At 59.9% G+C, this 21,266-nt stretch overlaps 1 protein-coding gene across 2 annotated transcripts; it reads left to right on the top strand.

Annotated features, from left to right (window-relative positions):
* Positions 1 to 14,427: 14,427 nt before the first annotated feature.
* Positions 14,428 to 18,681, top strand: IRX4 (iroquois homeobox 4). 2 transcript variants are annotated; one of them, XM_088023728.1, is made up of 5 exons: positions 14,428 to 14,472; positions 15,017 to 15,268; positions 16,004 to 16,134; positions 17,060 to 17,388; positions 17,858 to 18,681. In XM_088023728.1, the coding sequence occupies exons 1-5, from the start codon at positions 14,428 to 14,430 to the stop codon at positions 18,679 to 18,681; spliced, it is 1,581 nt and encodes a 526-aa protein (XP_087879854.1). The 2 variants fall into 2 exon arrangements, with proteins under 2 accessions (XP_087879854.1, XP_027945826.2); XM_028090025.2 differs by having other exon boundaries at positions 16,022 to 16,134.
* Positions 18,682 to 21,266: the final 2,585 nt, after the last annotated feature.

Genomic DNA, 21,266 nt, shown 5'->3' on the forward strand with positions numbered 1-21,266 from the left:
TAGCCCGGGAGAGTGGAGGTGACTCTGCAGGCTGCTGCACCCAGCAGCCAAGCACTCGCCCCCCAGCATGTCATCCGTGCACCAGGACCCCAGAAGACCATGATCCAGGGTTGGAAGAGGCCACACCACGGCAATATCAGACCTAAAAAAGCAGATCAGAGGCAAACACATGAACCTGGAAAAGGAAGGCGCTTCGGAGTCAGTGGGGCCAGGAAGATGCACATTGATTGTCTTTTAAGCACGTGCCTGGAGGACCCGCGGCCGATGGAGAGATCTCGTCCCTCCCACCTGACAACACTGCGCCCTGCCCACCATCCAGGGCTCTCAGCACCGAGCATGCTACCGGGATTCACGGGAAAACACTGAACACCGTTATCAGATTGAACACAAGCTTGCTGTTTCTGGGTTTCCTAGGAAAACACTGCCTCCCCTGAGATTTGCCTGCTGTTTTCCAGGGAGCATTTGCCTACAGACGGAGGTGGACTATTTCGGGTCCCCATAACCCTGCTTCTCTGTCTTATGGTGGCTGCAAAGAGAAGTCTGGGCAAAAAGCACATTTGCAAACTACCAGCTCAATGTGCTTTGAAACTTTTAGTCCATAGAAAATTTCTCTGGGCTCACAATCTTTCAGGGCACTCAGCCTATCCCCTGGGCCCAAAAAAGGTCTAAGAATTCAAGAGAAAACCAGCAACATTTTCTCAATGTTGTGAGAGACGCTCACCTAAATTGTGACCCAAACTGAGATCCCAGCTCTTCCAACTGGTGGCAGTGTGGAGGGTCAGAAGCTCCTGGTGTTTGAAGGGCTTCTATTCTGGGCAGATGATGCCTTCCCCATCCCTCCCCATCACAACAAGGCATAAGATGGGCACCAAGAGTCAATGTTGTCATGGGGGGTGGGGGAGACACCCCATGGGCACCAATAAGAGTGCTCCCACACCACAGGGTGAGCTTCGAGCCTGCTGCCCCAGGGCCCAGGACCCCAGAGAGCCTGCAACATGTCACAGCGTGCTAGGTAGCCAGGAAAGCATGGCCTCTGATGACTTCATTTCTCGCGTTCTCCTGGTAACAGAACGTCCCACAGACAAGACACCACACGGCTTCTGCTGGGCAGCAGGAGGGTCCTGCCCGGAGGGGCAGGTCTGAGCCGTGCATGTTGGCTCCGATGGGGGACCCAGGGCCCCGGACGCGGCATCTGCTCTGACAGTCACCCCGAGAAGAAAGGTGGGTCTGAGCTGAGCTTTCCTTGGACTGTGGAGCAGAGCAACCCATCCAGGTCCACCCAGGCTCCAGGAATAACGTCACTTGTACGACGAAACAGAACAAGTCCTGGGACGTAGGGTTCTTAAATACAGTGGCGACGCCTTTTGGGGAGCTGGAGTGGAAAGAGCATGCAAACCCTGGCATAGCGTTTGGGTTCAGGCAGTCGGGAGCCTCTGACATCTCTGAGGATGCGGCTGGCCCCCACAGGCCTGAGGAGACCTTCCCTCCGAGGGAAGACGGCAGGTTCTCAGGATGCCAGGTGGTGAAGCCACAGGTCGAAGGAGCAGGTGTGCGTTTTCCGAGGCAAGAACCCCAAACCCCAAACAAGGCCCAGCCCACCAGGTGTGCTTCTGAGTGTACGCACTGTGTGCCTGGGAAACCCATGCTCGTGCACGCACCTGCGTCAGTGTGCACACAGGGTGGGCTAGGTGACGGCCACCAGGGAAGTCTGCGGGGCGCGAAGAGCACCTGGGTTAAGAGAAATGCTGGAAAGGAAATACAGGGGGAAGGAGACCTCACTTCCAGAAGGTCTGATGTTATAACCATTTAACCACATTTTGTCAGTTGTTAAAGAAAATACAAAGAAATCTGCTTGGAGAACCTAATGCGGTACCATATTCAGCCACTTTTACAAATGTCTTTTTCTGTTCCTGGAGTCCCACCACCTCTTCTGCACAAAGTCTAACATACAGAAAACTACAGGCAACGTGGGTGCCACGGGGAGACGGGCAGTGGAACCACGCCTGCGGGCTCCCAGCAAACCCCCCTCCCCAGGCTCAGGTTGAAGCAGCACCACCGTGTTCCCCAGCCAGAACCTCCACACCCTCTCGGACGCCTCCCTGTCCGGGCCCCACACGTGTAACCAGCTGTGGAGCCCACCAAGGCTCCGCTCATCCCGCCTGCATCGCCCCAGGTCAAGCACCTGTCCTTCCCTGCGTGCAGGCTGAGCTGCCATCACACAACAAGCAAACGGATGGCGGCTTGAACACACACGTTCAAAAAGATCAAAGACAGCTGGTGGTCCAGCCGGGGCAGTTCTGACAACCTCAGGACACGGCGTCTAGTTCTGAGCTCAGAGGGACGAATTTTTACCCCTTCCCAACCAGGGTTGGGGGATGGATATAGGAAGCAGAGGGTAAGCAGTGTCCTCGCCAGTCAGTCACATGGAAGCCACATGCACCAGCCTCCCACGTCCAGTGGCAGAAGACCTGTCTGTGGCCCATGCATCTCTGCAAGGGAGGTTGGCAGTGTGGGACCGGCGGTCTGTCGCCAAAGGACAGAGGTGAGGACGGCTGCTTGCGACCCATCTGCAGACCCGCCCATCTGCCCATCTGTGCCACCCCATCTACTGCTGCACTGGTGGGTGAGGTGAGCGACCGCGGTGCCACCAAGACTGAAGGCACCAACACGCTCACCAGGCAGTGCCCGTCATTTGCTAACGACACGCTGTCATTAGTAAGGAGCTACAGTCAAAGAACGTAAGACTGGGTTTCAAATCTATGTAGTAAAGTTAACAATTTAGTTTTTAGTTAAATAAATATAATCAAATCATAATTATTATTTAAATATTTTAATCAGTTATTAAAATTGATAAAATACACAATACCTATTATTTGATGAGTGATGCATATTATTTAATGAATAATAATGGAGAAAGTGGTCACTCCTACAGAGGAAAAAAAAAATGCTGATCCCTGCCTCACACCATATACTAAACAAACTTCAGAAGGGCCAAAGGCCTGGATGTGATGATTGAAACTAGAAAGATAGAGGAGTGATGGGAACACAGTCACAAATCATAGACAGAGAAGTAAATGGCTGTGTCAAAACAACATATCTCCATTAGGTCAAAAGTACTATCGATAATGTTAAATGCTATTATTGAATATTGAATTATTAAAATTGGATAAAATAATAAAACATATTATTTAATATTATTATCTACTATTAATATTATAATATTAAATATTGTTATCTCCCTAAACTACAAGAAATAAGGTTTTGATTTTTTAGGGCCACACTGAAACTTCCCTGCTTCTTTGTTTTTTGGACTGCTCATTTAAAACTTTAATTAAAATGCTATTGCATCATTATTTTTCTGTAAGTTCTGCAGACTTGTAGAAACAGTGCTCTGTCCCCCCGCCGTCTTCGTGATCTTCGTGACCAGCGGTCGGTGAAGTGGCCAGTGAGTCCCCAGATACACTTGTCCGAGCAGCCAGCCGCGTGGATGCCCAGGCAGTCCTACGGAGAGCCGCCGGGGCAGGGAAGTGGGGCCAGCAGGTGCTAGAAATGTTCATAAATAGAAAGTATTCATGTCGAAGCTAAGAAACTTTCTTAAAAACATTACTTTTTCCTGACTGTGGCCGCAATGACAGGACACATCACCTTCAGCTTCAGCCTTTGTGACATTGTATATGTTGCCCTCACATTGTATTCTCCTTAAAATAGTTCTCTCTCTGTATCAGAAATTAGATAGTAATGTATAATTACATAATAACATACACTCAGAATTTATAATTATATAACTTATAGCATAATCACATAATAATATACAATTATATTATAATACCATGAATCTGACTTGCAAGAATAACCGTAGCGGTCAGATAGGACAGACCATGCTGCTAGAACCAACGGTCCAACCCCCAGTGGCGGATTCCCGTTCCCGCAGCGTTCCACCCAGGGCGGCACGCTCCCACTCAGGAGCCCGGCGGGGGCTCCGCCATCGGAGGTGCTGCCGTCTGCCACGGCAGGAGGAGGGGGACAGGGTGAAGTGCAAGCCAAAGCCGGTCACGAGGTCCCGTGCCCCCCCGGCGGCAGGCAGGGGCACTCGTGCGTCCAGCCCTGGCCACCCGCACCGACTCCACCACTCATCACCACTTCGCTGCAACCCTTGGCAAATGGAGCAGGCTGAGAACCAGAAAAATCAGAGCAGTCATGCTTGGAAGAGTCCACCGCGCCTCCCATGGCTGTACAACCTTTTGCTAAAACCTCGGGAAAGTCAAAAGTCGGAGACCACGGTCACAGAGGAACTGCTGCTCCTCAGCCAGCTCAACAGGAGCGGACCCCAGGGAACTCCGCAGAAGGCCCCCCCATTCTTGAGACCTGCAAAAACACAGGGAGAGAAGGCCGATGGCCCCCGAAAGCTAGGGCAGGAAACGGCACAGCGCGCGAAGTCCGCAAAGCGGGGTCCTGCGGCAACAGATAAGCAAGGCGGTATTCACTGCACATTGAGTATGCTCCTTCAGGGATGTGTTCATTCATTCTGCTGATGGTCTGTCTGCCACCCTCTGAGGATAGCTCTGCTCCACCAGGGCTGTTGCCCCTCTTTCCCCATGCCCTGGTGCACCCCAAAAACCACAGTAGAGGGCCAGAACACATGCATCCTACAGGAACCGTTTCAGCCTCCCCAGGGCAAGCATCCCCCGATGTCTCCTCCTTGCTCTGCTCTACTTTATGAAGAATGCCACGCACACGTCCTCATTCACTCAACACTCACTAGGCCCCTACTCTGTGTTTAATGTGCACCTCCTACGTACACACAATTCCCAACCCTCCTGAGGCATTCATTCTAGCGCAGGAGGGCAGGGAGTGAGGACAAAGGAATAAAACAATGATACAACGTGTCCACTGGAGATAAAATAAAGGAGAGAAAGAAGAAAGGATTGGGTCTCACTTCCCCCCCTTCCACCAGCTGCACAGGGGCTGGGGGTGACCGAGAGGCCTCGGGAAGTTGGGGATGAAGAACGCAATGCACTCCTTCCCAATGGACACACGGGAAGTGCTCTCAGGCCAGGGGCGGGGGTCCACCTTCTGTGGACCTGACAGTGGTGATGGGTTAGTGGCGGACCGGGGGTCAAACTAAAGAAATAAACCCAGGCCAAGATGTGGCATCCCCAGCCTCCTCTGATCCGGGTCGGACGGTGTGCCCTCAGAATGCATGTGTTGCAGCTCTAAGCCCCAGTCCCCCAGAACATGCCCTCATTTGGGAACAAGGTCATCGCAGATATAATTAGCTAAGAGGGGGCAGTGCTGGAGTGAGTGAGTCCTAATCCAACATGACTGTGTCCTGATTAAAAAGGGGGAATTTGGGCACAGGGACCAATACCCACACAGGGAAAGCATGAAGACAGAGATCTGAGTGAGGGGTCAGGAGCCCCAAGACGGCCAGCACCACCAGACGCCGGACAGAGGCCCGGAGCGGCTCTGGCCTCATGCCTCTGGGGGCCCAGCCCCGCGGACAGCTTGGTCTCGGGCTTCTCCCCTCCAGACCAGAGAGGGACACCCAGTATGTGGCACTTTATTACGCAGCCCGGGACACCGACACACCTCCCCCGCGGGAGGCCGGAAATGCTCAGCACCCCCCCCCCGGGGCCCCCTGAGCTGGGGGCCGGGCCCCATGTAGGAGCGGGTGCCACCTCCGACCAAGCGTCAGGACCACTGCTCGTTTCTGGAGCTTTTGTGTCACGGGCAGCAAGAGCATCTCTTTCTGCCACTTTTAAACAGAAAATGAAAAGGTTGCTAAATGTGTAAGTAATTTTGACTGAGTCATTGATCTGGGTACTTTTAAAGTAAAACAGTAAGTATTTCTGTCACACTTTGAAGTCGGGCCGTGCGGTTCCCTGTCCTCCCTCAGGGTTATTTTATAGCCATTAAGAATGTGTTCCTTTTATCTGGGGCCTTCAATTAATTGAATTTCAAAAATACTCTGAAATGGTTTTTTTTTATATAAAAATCAGCTAACTCCTGGAGGACATTCCCGTATGATTTACCACCACAGTAATTAAAAGACGGCGCGTAATACCGGTCACTGCCGGAGCGCCGCCAGCCTCGCTGAGGTTTACCGCGGGATCTGTAGTGCTCCCAGGGGCAGGGAGAATACTCTCGCGTTGGGACTGCCTGGGTGGCCGGCACACTCTCCCGAATCCCCCTTGAAGGGGACACACCAGTGTTCACAGACAAGGAAATGCAAGGCAGCTCGGCACCTCACTTGCAGACCAGCCAACGTGGGTAAAGGGTCCCTAACTTCACGGGTTCTGTCTGAGAGCACTGCGGGATGGAGTCCACACACCCCTCCCGACCCTGGCTGGTCAGAATGCCAAATCTCAGAGGGCAGCTCAGGCTGAGAGCAGTGCCTGGGGGAGCAGAGGGAGGTCACGACGGGCTCCGCTCTCGAGAGACCGAAAGGACAGCTGACCCCACATGCACCCGCTCCCACATCTCTGTCTCTCTTATCTGCTTATTGGCTCGGGCAAATGCCGTTTGGTGTCTCGTCACCTTCCATTCGTGAAAGTGTTGTTTGTGTGCCAGGGAGCAGTGCGCGTGAACGAGGCGGCCCGGAAGCGTGCAGCGTCCCTTCTTTCCTGCTGCGAAGTCTGGGCAGGACGCCCAGCGAGGCCCCTCGTTGGAGCACCCCCCCACCTGCTGTTAAATATTTTTGAGGTCCAGACACCAGTAGGAGCTCCTGCATTTAGGGCCCCTGTGGACATTTCCTTTCTCTAGCGGCGTTCGTTTCTGACCCCTCTGTCAAGAAAGTCACAACAGCACTCACACTCCAGGCGATGACGTATGTAGACCCTTACTTTTTCTACAACGTAAACTAACTTCCTCTGGTTTGGGGTGTATTCCCTAGCCCGAGCGTTGGTGATTCCATTCCGTAGTAGGCAAACATTTCAAGTTTAACCATACGGGCTACAGACACTGTTCGAATTAATAGCCTCTCACTGTTAATAATAGAAACCTCCCTAAAATCTGCTGATGCGTTTCAGCATTACAGACATGACATCGTATTTCTGAAATGAGGGGGAAGGAAAACTTTCCAACTTCTGCTCCCAGGGCCTCCTTCCACGCTCACGAGGGGTGGGGGTGGGGCAGGAGAGGAAAATGTGACAGGGGAGGTACAGCCCTGAGTCCACTCGGGGGCATTTTGCGCTGCAACCAAGGGCACATCTGACCCATGGCCAGGAGCGTGTCGACGCCCCAAACGCAGGCACCACTCTGCTCTGAAAAGAAACTACTCAGACTTTCTGCTTTAAATACTTACGTCTGGCCCTGCACTGTGAATCGGGAAAAGGAGGAGAGAAACCCCCACTGCAGCCCCAGGGCCAATGAGGAACAGGTCTTATTCAAAGATGAGAGACATGGCTCTCCCCTCCACACCCCTAAGGATCTGGGCCGCAAACACTGTTGTGCTGCTAAGTCAGGCCAAGGAGCCGCTAGAAGGCCAGGTCCTTCCAGGGACAACGGCGTCTTTGGTACACCATGCCCAGGGGTGCCGGCTGATCATTCGGAAGCGGTCCTCCCACGGCCTCCCCGGGGACTTCAATAGGAGCCGTGTGCCCTTCCTGGATCCCCAGGAAGGGGGGCTGAGGCTGTGGATCCCTCGCTGATGGCAGGCAGCAGGCCGCGACGGGGCCCTCACAGCGTTCTCCGGCACCAGATACCTCTGCATGTTGCAGCAATGACCGGGCGGAGGGAGGGGGGGGTGCAGCAGCAGGGCCAAGCCCTGCGGGCACAGAGACTTCTGTTTCACATTGCACTGGGCAGCTCTGCCAGCAACAAAAACAAAAGCCGGATTGAGAGACAAGGGGTCCATCGGGGAGCAAGTCCTGACCAGAGGTGGGGGCACAGCGGCGGGCACAGCCGGCGGCCTTGTCACGGTGCAGGGTATGCACCAGGGCCTGCCCTCGGCCAGCCCTGGCAGCACTGCGGTCCTTCAGCGGTGGCCACAGCCGCACACCGGCTTTCTGGACTGATCACTCACGCCCGGACCCAAGAGGGCCGTTCCCTGCCAGGCCCCCTGGCAAGCCCTGGGGCATTTCCCTCATTTCCCCAGAGCACCAACCCACGAGGCCCTCCCTGCGCGGCAGGACAGAGGACGGCCAGTGAGGCTTCCGGCCACTTGGCCAGGGATCTGGGCAAGGTCAGGCCTGGCAGCGGCCGGACGACCAGACACCGAAGACGGGTTTTCAGGGAGTCAAGCGAACGGAGGCCCTGCCTCCCAGGGAAGCGCAATGGATGCACTGCCTTCTGGGTGGTGCTGCTTCCAGCCATGGAAACACAGCAGGACAGAGGCCGCAGCCCAGCTCCTCTGGGGCCGGGGGCTCCTCACAGGTCTGCCGCTGCTGGGCCGTTAGAAGGCCCCAGCGAATGCAAAATGAGTCTATCTCCGAACACAAACATGCCTTGCTTATCTGTAGCTATGAAAAGAATCTAAGTCCCAGGTGAGCTCAGCAGGGAGGGACTGACGTGCATGTCCCTGTTGGCCCCAGGGCCCTGCCGCCTGGAGAAGGAGGGGGAAGCAGACAGCAGGGCGGGGACACATCCAGACCCCTGCCCTGAGGTGCTGATGGGTCCTTCCTCCACTTCTGGCCGCACTCAAATTCCTGCCTTGCCCTGGAGACTGTTTCCAGACCTCAACACGAAGAGGGCACCTCTCCCACAAGCCCCCTCAGTCAGCCCAGGGTTCCCCGAAGGCTACGCTGACATGCCCATCTGGACAGATGCCTGGAGGCCTGGAGCCCGCAGGAAGCCCATCTTCATGTCTTCAGAGCAGACCCAGAGACCACAGCCGTGTCCTTCCCAGAGAAGCCAGCAGAAGCTCTGGACTCAGCCCCGGGGCCAGGAAGCCAGGGACGGCCGACTCCCCTCTTTCGGCCCCATGAAGGAGAAGGAGGTGCACCGGAGGCCCGGACACCAACACCAGCCCAGGGTGCTACTGCTGAAGCAGGGAGATGTGCCCGGCCCCCAGCTGCTGCAGAACTCTGAAGAAAAAGTGGGGCGTGGGGAGGACAGCACGTCACTTTTTCAGACATTATCCGATCAACAAATCTCCGTTGTCATTATAAGGCCACAGATCATGAGGAGAACAACTTCATGGTTCTCTGAAATGATGGGGGTGGCGGGCAGGGCGAGAGACACCCCGGCTGAGTGACCTGGGACCCATCCCGGCTGACTGCCCTCCTGGACTCCGGCTGCAGAAGCCACTGTCCAGGCAGAGGTGTGTCCCCTGCTCTGGACAGCCCTTAGAAAGCTCCCATATCGGGCCCCCCAGTCCCGGGCAGGTCACGGGCTGGCTGGCCCCCAAGCAGCTTCTGTCATCTTTGTATACGCACCTCCACCTGCCCAAGCCCCAGCGGCCACACCAAGGCAATCACTGCCGCCTAGACAGCCCGAGTGGTCAGGGGCCAGTGTGGACAGTAGCCGGTGAGGCTGGCCTCCCTTAGTGTGAAGGGGCAATGTTGGGGGCGGGGAGTGCAGGGAAGAAAACCAAGGGCCTGAGAGTCTGGTTGCCTAGTCCACTCCGAGGAGGCCTGCGCGCAGCTGCACCCTCGCCCAGCTCTCCAGAGCAGGAGGATACCATGACCAAGGGGAGACTCAGGAAAACTGGGGCCAAGAACCGGTGAAGCTGTCTCCGGTGCGGTTCCTCTGGCCCAAGACAGCGGAGTCTGGGGGGCGGGGAAGGAGCGAAGGGGGCAGCCGACAGCCCCTGAAGAGCCCAGAGTCGCCAAGGTTTTGGCCAAATCAAGGCGGCACGCCTTCCCGCTGCCCTGCTGTGGCTGGGCTGTCTTCTTGGAGCCCGGCATCCCTGCCCCCACCCCAGGGCGCCCTCGTCCCAGCTCAGACGCCCCACGCACCCCGCGCACAGGCCAGGCGGAGGGGAAAGTTGGCAAGCGCGCGGCGCCCGCGGGGGAAAGCGTTAATGGGCGGCCGGGTGGGAGCAGCGCGCTCGCTCGCCCACGTCACGCCGGTGCGGGCTCGGCTGACGACCGCGGCGCCTGGGGACGCGGGCGCGCTCCGCTCGCCAGGTGCTCCGCCTGGAAATGTCTCCATTAGTTGTCGCCTGCTCCCCGCCGGAGCGCGCGCGCCGAGCGGCCGCGCAGAGCCCTCGCGGGCAGCCGGTAGTCGCCGGGCGCCAGCGCAGGTAGGCGAGGTCCCCGCGCCCGCCCCCGCCCCGGGGCTCCGAGACCCCTCCCCCCTTCCGGGGAGGCGGAGGCTCGGCGCGGCCGCCGAGGGGCGCGGGCGGCGGCGACTGCGGCGACTCCCCGGTGCGTCCCGGGCTGCGCGCTGCTCCCCGCGGCCCCGGCGCCGGAGCAGCGCGGGCGGGCGCGTCCCCAGCGCAGGTAGGGAGTGGGCTCGACCGCGCAAACTTTGCCAGGATCGCTCCTGCGCCGGAGGGCACAAAGTTTGCTGCCAGCCGCTGGGGTCTCCAGAGGCCGCCGCGTCCGCTGCAAGTTGTGGAAATGGGGTGCGGGGGCGGCGCGGGGTGCGGAGGCCAACGCCGGGCAGCCGGGCCTGCTCCCGGACGCCCCGACTGCGCGCCTTTCCCGCCCGGGCGGCGGCCTGCGGGCGAGCTGCGGGGGCGCAGCGGGAGAGCCAGAGCGAGCCGACCTGGAATGGAGGCGTTTCGGGAGCAGGATTCAAGGCGCTTGCCTGCAGCTCGACCTCCTGACTTCGCATGAGACCCGGAGGACCGGCCGCGAAGGAGTGACCTGCCGACCTCGGGGCTCGCGAGTGCCGCGCCACCGATATCCAGAGCGCCTTTCAGGCCCACACCCCGCCCGGGTGTCCGCGAGCAGTGGGCGGGCACAGGGGCCCCAAGGGCTGGCCCTACGCCTCGGCAAAGGCCCTTGCCTGGCTCTGCGCGCTCTAGCCTCCGCCCTCTGCCTGGGGTCAACTTGGTTGGGCTGGAGAGAGCCCCTGGCGGCTCTGGGTGCGGAGAACCAGGTGGCCCCGGGGGACGACTTAGGGAACCGACCGGGAGCGCCTGGCCTCAGTCGGTCTCGGGGATGGGGGGAGAATATCAGGGCGCGGCCTATCTCCTAGAGGCCCTCCGTGGCCTACAGCACCTTCCGGCAAGAAGGGCAACCCGCAGGCCTCTAACATTTGGCGCTGACTATCCTCAGGCCCCCTCGCCATGGGCTTCTTAGCACTCAACAGGCCAGTGGGGGCACTCACGGAAGCTGAGTTGCTGCCCTGTCCGTGGGGAATCTCTCCTGGGTGTATTTGGAACCGAGGGTCCCTCGAGGGACGCGGGTTCTGCCTGCGCGTCGCATTTAGCTGCTGATACCTGAGATGCTGACACTCTTGCCCTATCCTTTCTTGGAGGGAAACCTCCGGTGCCTCAGCTCAAGGCTGGGCCTTTCAGGAAAGGGCACTCGGATATTATTCTGGTCGGTATCCTCTACGGGACAGAGATAACCCAGAAAGTATCCCGGTTCCAGGAGGCCGGCCTCAGCCAGGGTGCAGGTGCCAGTGGGATGTCCTGTTGTGCTCCAGATGAAGACAGGCCTGCCTAATCCAGGACTGGACAGCAGGGCCTGGGTGAGCGCTGGCAAGGCCGCTAGACTCCTCGGGCAGCACAGAGCTTCCCCAAACAGGGTGGCCGTCCAGGCCCCCGTGTCGCGGGCCTGGGGCAGCACAAAGCGGAGGATCAGTGTGCAACAGCCTTGGAAAGTAGCTGGTGAGCTTGATTTCTGGATTAGAAGAAAGGGCTGCCCGGGAAAACCGGGCTATAGGTGGGTGGGGACTGGGAGCTTCTATTTAGGCTCCCAGGCAGGAAAGGAAAACATTGCAGTGGTGGTCAAAGGTAGTCCCTGACACCCCTCCCCCAGAGACCCCCACCAAGGGGCAGTGCGCAAAGGTGGGCACTTCTGCTCCGAAGATAAACAGTGGCGTGTTCAGGGGGCGCCGTTCCCTGCAGGCTATGGCCGCGCAAGGAACGGGCCTGGGTGCGCTGCTCTGCAAACCCGAGCCGGGAGCCGCGGGGCTGCTGGGACCTGGGCGCTGGCTGTCGTCCCCGCCGCCTGGGCGCTTGCAATCGCCGGGGTTGGGCCTTGGGGAGTGGGGTGAGGAAAAGATGCTTAATGCATCCTTCGTCGGTGATTACCGCTCCCTGAGCCCTTGGCCACCCTGGGTTCCTGCCCCTCCCTCGCCCTGGCCTCATTACCGGGAGAGAGCGAGCTGTTTGTAAACAATAAATAATGGAAAGTAGGAGGATGTTCAGAAAAGGGGCAACAGAAGCCGGAGAACTGGAAGGAGTTGGGAGGAGGGAGGATGGGGGAGGGGAGGAGCCGAGGAGGAAGAGGGAGAGAGATTGAGAGATTCATTTCTGCCCGAGAAGCCCCGGTGGCTAGTTTCTTATTATTTACAGGAGGTGATATTAGCAATTCAGGTGAGAAAGAAAGAAACACGGCGGCCACGAGATCAATACAGAATTCAGAAACAATTATTAATGTCATTTGACTCGTGTTCTTTATATATCTCTTCCGGCTACAGACGTTTAAACTGTCTGAATAATTTGCATGGACCGGCTATTCATTATTTCCGATGATTTTCCTTCACAAGCAGCTCGGACGTGGCCGGCTGTGGTTCAACGCGATCGGAGAGCTCTTATTTTCATCTGTAAATTAAAGCAATTACGCAGCAGATATCATATGATGCGTACTGTGGTCTCCAGATAGTCATCAATCACCTTCAACCGAGCTGTCAGAGCGGGCAGATTTCGTTTCTGGGAGGCAGGTTTGCAGCTGGGGAGAGGGCGAGAACGTCATCATTAATTAGAGGGTGACCCTGGGGCGATTCACAGGTCTGAACCCAGGAATCTTTCCGAGCAAGTCTGCACAGCACCGCTGTGCACAGCTCCCCTCCAGCGGTCGGCCGAGCGGGGCGAAAGCAGCAGGGGCGAGCCCGGGCCCCCGGAGAGCGGCGGCATAAAAGGCGGGGAGCGAGTTCGGGGTGCCCGGGCGCCCCTTTTCCGCCTGCGCGCTCGCCTCCGTTTTGGATTCCGGCAAGGTCCCAGGACCAGGACTGGATGGGGGAAGTCTGGGGTGGGCACTGGGCCATCTCCCCAGACTGCTCCGTGCGCCCCGGGCACGGAGCTATGCAAAACGGGCGGGGATGGGCTTCCCGGCGCCCCCTCTCCCCGGTACCTAACCCTGAGGGTCGCCAGGTGGAGCAAGCGTAGCGGGAGGGGCCCCGGTGCCGAGTTGGAAAACCTGCTCTTCCGACCGCCCGGGGATGCCTGGCAGTCCCGGGTAGAGCCGCGAGGGGTTAGGGGAGGCTGAGGGAGGGCGGCCCGCGGAAGGGGGTGGAAGAAGAAAGGGAGGGCGGTTCGGCGCGCAGGAACCCGCAGGACCCGGGGTGGGACGGAGGAGGGGGGCGTTCCCTGGGGACAAGGTGGCGGAGAGTCGCCAAGCCCCGCAGCGCTTGGGCCACGGAGCCCTGGAGTGGATGGCTCTGGGAAGGGCCTCAGGAACCACACACCTGAGGGCATCTTGACCTCCAGACGCCGACACTTGCAGCCGCATTTGGTTCTGGAACTCCGCTCCGGAGTTGGGTTTGAACTGGCGGGAGGAGGTGCGGCTAACCAGCTAAACAATGGCGGGAGCCGCGCGCCGGCCTGCGAAGCTGCCTTCCTCCACCTGGAGCGGAGCGCGGAGGCCCGGGCGGCGGGCCGCCTGCTCCAGCGCCGGGCTAATTTTAACTGTTGATTACATCTTCAGTGAAGACTCAGTCGTGTGTCCCTTCACATGTCTCATTTGTAATTGAGACTAATGATTACAGTGGGGCGGGAAGGAGCAGGTGCTCATTAATTAATTTCTAATTAAAAGTGCTTCCCGTCCTCGGTGACTAAGGAGAAACAGCATTCGTCGGGGCGATATTGACTCCACGGATGAAATTCATTTATTAAAGCCTGTTGGCCCCTTCGCCCCGCGTGGCGCCCCCGGCCCGTCCCCGCCCCGCCGCCCGGCCGCCACGAGTGACCCGCACGTCTGCGGCCGGGCAAAGCTGCGCGGCGTGGGCTGACGTCAGCACCTCCGCCGCTTAAAGCCAAGCACATCTAACTTGACGGGTTCGCGCAACTCGTTTTTTTTTTTTTTTCTTTTTTTCAAAATATGTATTTGTGTCGCCGCTGCGAGGCCGGTTGGTCCCAGAACCCCCTCGAGTCTCGGGAATGTGAAGCTAAAAGGCTCGCCGAGGCCGCTGCGTCTCACTTTCCTACCGGGTTAGAAAAGTTTGCGGGGCGTGTGGATGAATTAACCCGCTCTTCTGCTTCGCCCTACCAGCGCCTAGGAGCCGGCGGCCCCGGAGCAGTGGCCGCGCCACGCCGGCCCCCGCGCGCAGGACCCCACCGGCCCCGCCCACCGGCCCCAGGCGGTGCCCGCCATGTCCTACCCGCAGTTTGGATACCCCTATTCCTCCGCACCCCAGGTAAGGGGGCCTCACGAGGGTGCAGGGAACGCGGCCGGACACACCGCGGGCGGGCTGTCTAGCGACCCGGTGTCGCTTCCCAGAGAGCACGGCCTGTGCCGCCCGCTCCTTGCATCCAGCCCTGCAGTGAGCAGGGGCGCTGAGAGAATCTGCCGTGCGGCGGGGGGGCCTCCATTTCTCCCACTTTGTTTGACCCCCACCACACCCCAGGCTCTGAGGCTTCGCCCCAGAGGAGCCCGGGGACCCGGGAGAGATCTGGCACAGAAGGGCGTGCTTGGTCTTGGAAACCACCCCCCACACACACAGAGAGACCCCAGGGGAGGGTGTGAAAACTCCAGGACCTGATGGGCTGGACCCCAAGTGGCTGGAGGAGGCCTGGCTGATCAGAGTCGCAGCAGGGAGGAATGCGTGGCCCTGTGTGGACGGCCATACGCCTGAGGCCACAGGCACGCACTCCTGGGCGCAGGTCGGGCAGGTGGAGGCCTACAGCCCCAGCCTGGCGCCTGGGTTGCCGGCCCTTCCTCGCGGCCCCTCTCTCCTCCAGTTCCTGATGACCACCAACTCGCTGAGCACATGCTGTGAGTCAGGTGGCCGCACGCTGGCAGACTCCGGGCCCGCCGCCTCGGCCCAGGCGCCTGTCTACTGCCCGGTCTATGAGAGCCGGCTGCTGGCCACCGCGCGCCACGAACTCAACTCGGCCGCTGCGCTTGGCGTCTACGGGGGCCCCTATGGCGGCTCGCAGGGCTATGGCAACTACATGACCTATGGCTCTGAGGCGTCTGCCTTCTACTCGCTGGTAAGGGGAGGGAATTATCTGAAACCTTACCCCGCCACGCCACGCCCCTACCCCCCCCCCAATTGCCAAGCCTCCTCCCTGAACTCTGGAGTCAGGGGCGCCAGTGCCCTTAGCCCCAGATTGGTCGGGGTGGGAGAAGCACACCTTCGCTGCTTCTTCAACTTTGCGCCTCCTAGCCCAGTTCCGCAGCACACCTCCAGCCCCGAGGGGTGGGCGAACCTGGCCGTTCTGACCACATCACCGGCCCAGTGCCCGCCCCTTCTCCCCATCCCCCACGCTTTCCCCCACTGAGCTCCCCTCCCCTCACTCCTCCCGGTCGCCCTCTTCCTCTCCTCCCAACCCGCCACCACTCAGCTCGCCCTCTCCTGGCCTCTCCCTTCCTTGCCCCCTCCATGCCCACCCTCTTGCTCCACCCCCATTTTTCTCCTTCCTTCCTCCCTTGCCTTGTGTCCGGCTCACCCTCCTCTCCTCTGATGCCTCCCAGCCCCCCACCCCTCTTCTCTGCCCCTTTCTTCCTCCAATCTCATTCTCCTCTCTCCTACTCCCCAACCCCCCCCAATTCTGCTCATTCTCCCGCCCCTTCTGGAGGTTCCTTTGCTCCCTGGGCCCGAGAGAGTCTGGGGGCATGATGGCTGGTGAGGCTGCCCAGGGGTCTGTGCAAAGCATGCAGGAGCCTAGGTGCCTGGGGGGTGGGGTGGAGCTGGGTCGCGGACTGCCCGGAAGCTGCGACCCCAGGCTCCTGGGATCCTACAGAATGGCTTCGACTCCAAGGACGGGCCTGGATCTGCGCATGCGGGTCTCGCGCCTGCAGCGGCTGCTGCCTACTATCCCTACGAGCCGGCGCTGGGCCAGTACCCCTACGACAGGTGAGGGACAGAACCCCACCTCCACTGCCCCCGCAAGGGCCCCTGCGCTCTATTCAGCCATCAAACTCCCCACCACCACCAACTCCTCGACCCCCTGTGAAAGGTTGGGAGACAGGAGGAGGGGCATTCTTTGGGTCTGGCTCCCGCTGACCTTGGGTTAGTCCGAGCCCCACCTCCTAGGCAAGACATGCCCCATAGGGGTAAAATGCGTCCCGGCCTCCCCTCCCCTGCTCCCCACGCTGTCTGGACTCCCAAAGCCCTTGCTGCGACGTGGTTTTCCGGGCAGCCAAGTCTTGTTGCCCAGGCTTCAGACACCTGCCCCACCCAAGAGGTGCAGCCCATGTGGTGTGGGACCCGTCCACCTTCCCCTATGGTGGGAACTGGAAGGGGGAGTCCAGTGGAACCCATTCAAAGACGGCATGCCCCATCTTGGCAAGAGGAGGGTAACAATTATAAACTTAACTGCAGGAAGTCCACAGTAGGCAGTCTGGGCACTTTCTCCCTATGGGAACTAATGGCCATTTCTGCCCATGGGTGTTATACAGTTCGGTTCACACTTCTGTGATGTGCTTTCTGGCTTGGGGATCAAAGGGTAGGAGAGAGGACCCGTAAAGGAACTCAAAGAATAGATGTCTAAGTAGAGTGGCCGAGACCTGGCCAGGCCTTGAGCACTCCACCCCAACCACTCTGGCTGGGAAGGAGCCCGGGCTCCCTGTAAGTTTAATCAGATAGAACATCTTCACTCTCAGGCCACAAAAGGCAGTGCCCATAGGCAGTGGCAAGGGGTAGGGGCCTGGGTCCCACCGGAGTCTTACCACCATAAACACACCCCCACGATGGGGACTGAAAGCCTGCATGGGCCTCGTTCCGGCCGCCGGCGCCGCAAGGGTCTCGGCCGGCACCCCATTGCCCAGCCTGTCTCCAGGTACGGGACCATGGACAGCGGCACGCGGCGGAAGAACGCCACGCGCGAGACCACCAGCACGCTCAAGGCCTGGCTGCAGGAGCACCGCAAGAACCCCTACCCCACCAAGGGCGAGAAGATCATGCTGGCCATCATCACCAAGATGACCCTCACGCAGGTCTCCACCTGGTTCGCCAACGCACGCCGGCGGCTCAAGAAGGAGAACAAGATGACGTGGCCGCCAAGGAACAAATGCGCAGACGAGAAGCGACCCTTCCCGGAGGGCGAGGAGGAAGAAGGGGGGGAAGAGGAAGCCAGGGAGGAGCCCCTCAAGAGCACCAAGAATGAAGGTGCGTGGGAGGTCGGCCATGCTGGCGCTGGGGTACTGAGGTCAGGGACTCCCTGTGCCTTTTTCTGGGGTTTTAGGACCTCTAAAGACATTGAACCTGGGGTAGTAAAAGCAAACTTCAAGGGCGTGGGCAGCAAATGAATGAGCTGGCCCAAGAGAGACCCTGAACCCAGGGGGCCTGCAGTACTAACTGGGAACAGGCTTGAGGAAACCCAAAACAACGTTTAAAACATGAGACACACCCACCCTACCATTGCCCCTGTCGGTCTGAGGAGGAAATCACTAGCCCTCTTTGTTGCCCCCTGGGGGGTAGGGAATATCCCGAGCAGGTGCCAGGGACAAAGAAAGGCTGTGGGTGCTTTTCCTAGCTCCAGGGTCGGGCCGTGGGCGCAGAGCTAGGAAGGAAGAGCGGGGTTGTGATTCGCTCCCGCCTCTCTTCCTGCACTGGCCCCTCTTTCTGTCCTGCGCAGAGTCGGCGGGCAAAGAGGGAAAGGATCTAGAGCTCACTGACTTGGAGGACTTCGACCCACTGGAGGCGGAGCCCCCTGAGTGCGAGCTGAAACCGCCCTTCCCGCCCCTGGATGGCGGTCTGGAGCGCATCCCTGCCGCGCCGGATGGTCTAAGCGCCCTGGGAAAGGAGGCCTCGGGCACCCTCCGGATGCCCCTGGCCGCCGGTGGCAGGGCGGCCCTGGACCAGGACCTGGAGAGGGCCAGGAGCCGCCTCCGGAGCACAGCGGCCGGGCCTGAGCAGCAGCCTGGTGCGGGGGGCAGCTCGCAGGCTTGCGAGGCCAAGCTGGGCTTTGCGCCGGCTGGGGCACCGGCGGGCCTCGAGGCCAAGCCACGCATCTGGTCCCTGGCTCACACGGCAACCGCCGCTGCCACCGCCCTGAGCCAGACTGAGTTTCCGTCATGCATGCTCAAGCGTCAAGGTCCCGCTGCCCCTGCAGCCACTTCCTTGGCTCCTGCCTCGTCCTCACCTGCGGCCCCGGCCCCCACTGGTGCCCTGGACAGGCACCAGGACTCCCCGGTAACCAGTCTCAGAAACTGGGTGGATGGGGTCTTTCACGACCCCATCCTCAGGCACAGCACTTTGAACCAGGCCTGGGCCACCGCCAAGGGCGCCCTCCTGGACCCAGGGCCGCTGGGACGCTCGCTGGGGGCAGGCGCCAACGTGCTGACTACGCCCCTGGCGCGCGCTTTCCCCGCCGCTGCACCCCATGACGCCCCAGCCTCGGGAGCAGCCAAGGAGCTGCTGGCCATCCCCAAGACCGGCGGCAAGCCCTTCTGCGCCTAAGCGGCCCCGCCCCTGAGCAGAGGAGGGGCCGAGGCTCAGGCTGCAGGCCTGTAGGTCGCAGACTCTTTTTCTACCAAGTTTCCAAAGCAGGACAAGAGCTTGGCGAAGTTCAGGCAGCCAACCCACCGTGGAAGGAGGAGCTGAACTCGGCCTCTCCAGGCCACAGACCAGCACCCAGGAGCCGCCTTGCCAGGTCCACCGACCCCACCTGGACATGCACTAGTTCGGGCCACTCCCAAACTCCGGGACCCATCGGGTAGGGCTGCTCTCCGAGCAGAAGGGAGCCACCCTGAAGCATAAAGTTTACGTCCGAAAGTTTACATGGAGAAGACATTTCCGTTCTGAGGCTTTGTTTGCTTGGCTGTCTCCTTTCGGGTTCGAGGCGCGCCGGTGTTCCTCCTGAAGACTCCTCAGCCCGTGGACCTGATCGCATCCTCCGCACATTGGCCAACAGCACTCCACCTCGTTCACACTATTGCACACTCTTAACTCGATAAAATTATGTTTTTTTTAAATGTATGTTCACACCAATAATTGCCTGCTTCAGAGGCTAATATAACAAAACCAATAAACCGAGTGATGGTGTTTGCATTGCAAAATGAACACGTTTCAAACCCGGGGGTTAGAGCTCTTGCCAGAGGATTGAGTGGAAGAGGGGTCCTCAGCCCAGAGTCCTCAGGGAAGTTGGCAGAGCGCCAGACGTTTATGGAAAGCCAGTTCTTTGAAGGAAGAGTTACAGTATCCTTCCAGGATTGCTGGACTCTGTAATGAAACTGGATGAGAGGCCCAAGACTTTTAAACTCTCCCCCGTATACTAGACTCCAGAATTTTGAGAAAATAGGAGCTCCTCTCGCTAAATTAGAATAACTTTAAACTTTCTAAATTCCCCAGAACTGTGTCCTGGGGAGAGCGGGGGAGGGAGGCCATCCCTGCCCTGAGGCCCTCCTGCTGTGGACTGCTTTCAGACCGTCCTTTGCGCTGCTGAGGCGGCCTTCCTCAGCCCTTCCCAGTTCCTAACCCCGCCTCCCCTCCCTCGGGGGACCTGCCGCCTCACCTCCAACGTCGGCGCTCAGAAAACCCTGGGCCACGCCTCGGTGGGGAGGGGGGAGGGGGGAGGGGGAGGGGGAAGGGGCGGGGGGGGAAGCATTTAGTGGGCTGCAGGGAGAAGGCAGGGCTGCGAGTCAAGGCCACGGTGCGGGGACGGGTGGCCACGGGTTGCCTCGCCTCGCCTGGGTTCCTGCACTTTGTAGACCCCTGGATTCGCTCTGAAACACGGGTCCCCCAACCCCACCAGCTCGGAGCCAAGCCCACGGGCGGCCCACACCCCTGAACTGAAGGAAAGCCGCCGTTCCCCGGCTTCCGTCGACTCTGCGCCCCGCCCACCCCCACCCCCGCAGGCGCCTGGCCCCCTGTGAGGGCCGCTCGAGGGCTTCGGGCGAGCGCTGTGCGCCCCGGACTCCAGGCGCGCCCTCGCCTGCCGGCGCTTGGCTTAAGGCCCCGCTGGGCCTCCTTAAAGCCCCAGGTGTCCCGAGGAAGGACAGACGGCCAAGTCAGCGGACCTGCAAAGGGGCAGCGTCGAGGAGAGCGCGGCTGGAAACGCGGGTTTTCTCGCGGGCCGGCGGGCAGCCTTGGAGGGACACGCGAGGCGGGGCCTTTTCCTGCGCGGGTTGGGACTGGCCTGGGGCCCTGTGGGGTTCTGGGCCCCGGGGAGAGACTCCGGGAAGGCGGGGAGCGCGGCGGCCCGGGGTGGGGGGGGGCGGGCGTTGGGGCGAGCTGGTACCAAGAGAGGGAAAGCGCGCGCAGCCAGAAGCCGGTCTCGGGTCTGTGCCGGGCACCCCTGAGTGGTGGGCCCCCGAGTCAGAGAGCCGGGACCCCGACCCCCAGCCCTGGAGTGAAGGGGGCAGTCCCGGACCCCGAGTGGCGGAGCCGGCGCCCAGCCCGAGGCCTGTCGGGGCCGCGCGGTAATTGGATTGTATCCGCCCTCGCGCTGTCACCGTATTGACTTTCGCTCTCTTGGATGATATTATCGAGATTCGGAGGCTCGCCGCTGATGCGCCTGTCAGAGGGACTGCGGCGGGAGCCCCCGGCCTGGCGAGCGAAGCATCAGCCAAGATAATTTGAAGTGAAATTTTCATTTTGACAGTAAACCCCTCAATTTCTAAAGGCTCCGCGCTCCGAGAGCTCGCTGGCAGGGGGAGGCTTTGCAGAAAGCCCACGTCTTAGACTGAAAAGGGCAAAAGAACTCGAATTAGTTGTAATAGATAAAAGGGCAAAAATAAAGAGTCAAGGGTACTTGACAGTAATAGCGAAAGTGGAGTCTCGCGGGAGACGCGTTGCGGCCGCGGCTGGGGCGCCAGGAATTTTAATGCGGCGGAGGGCGGCCGCCCGGGTGCCCCCACCCCAACCCCAGACAAAGCCAGACATTTCCAGCAGAAATCAGGCTTCTCGGACGCAGGCAGCGCTGCGGGGCGGGACCGGTGCTGTGGGAACCCGGGCCCGGGCCCCTGGCTGCCGGTGGCAGGAGCGAGCCGGGATCCCGCTGAGTCTGGACCCCCGCAGCTGCCCAGGCCTTTTGCCCTCGGGAC

Source organism: Eumetopias jubatus, unplaced genomic scaffold (assembly GCF_037043125.1).
Source record: "Eumetopias jubatus isolate StellerSeaLion01/CBP00866 unplaced genomic scaffold, mEumJub1_p1.0 scaffold_5, whole genome shotgun sequence".
Taxonomy (NCBI): Eukaryota; Metazoa; Chordata; class Mammalia; order Carnivora; family Otariidae; genus Eumetopias; species Eumetopias jubatus.

Coding starts and splice junctions, on each gene's coding strand:
- IRX4 (XM_088023728.1), top strand. CDS start 14,428: ATGTCCTACCCGCAGTTTGGATACCCCTATTCCTCCGCACCCCAG. Junction 15,269..16,003: donor CGTCTGCCTTCTACTCGCTG/GTAAGGGGAGGG, acceptor CTGCGACCCCAG/GCTCCTGGGATCCTACAGAA. Junction 17,389..17,857: donor CAAGAGCACCAAGAATGAAG/GTGCGTGGGAGG, acceptor TGTCCTGCGCAG/AGTCGGCGGGCAAAGAGGGA.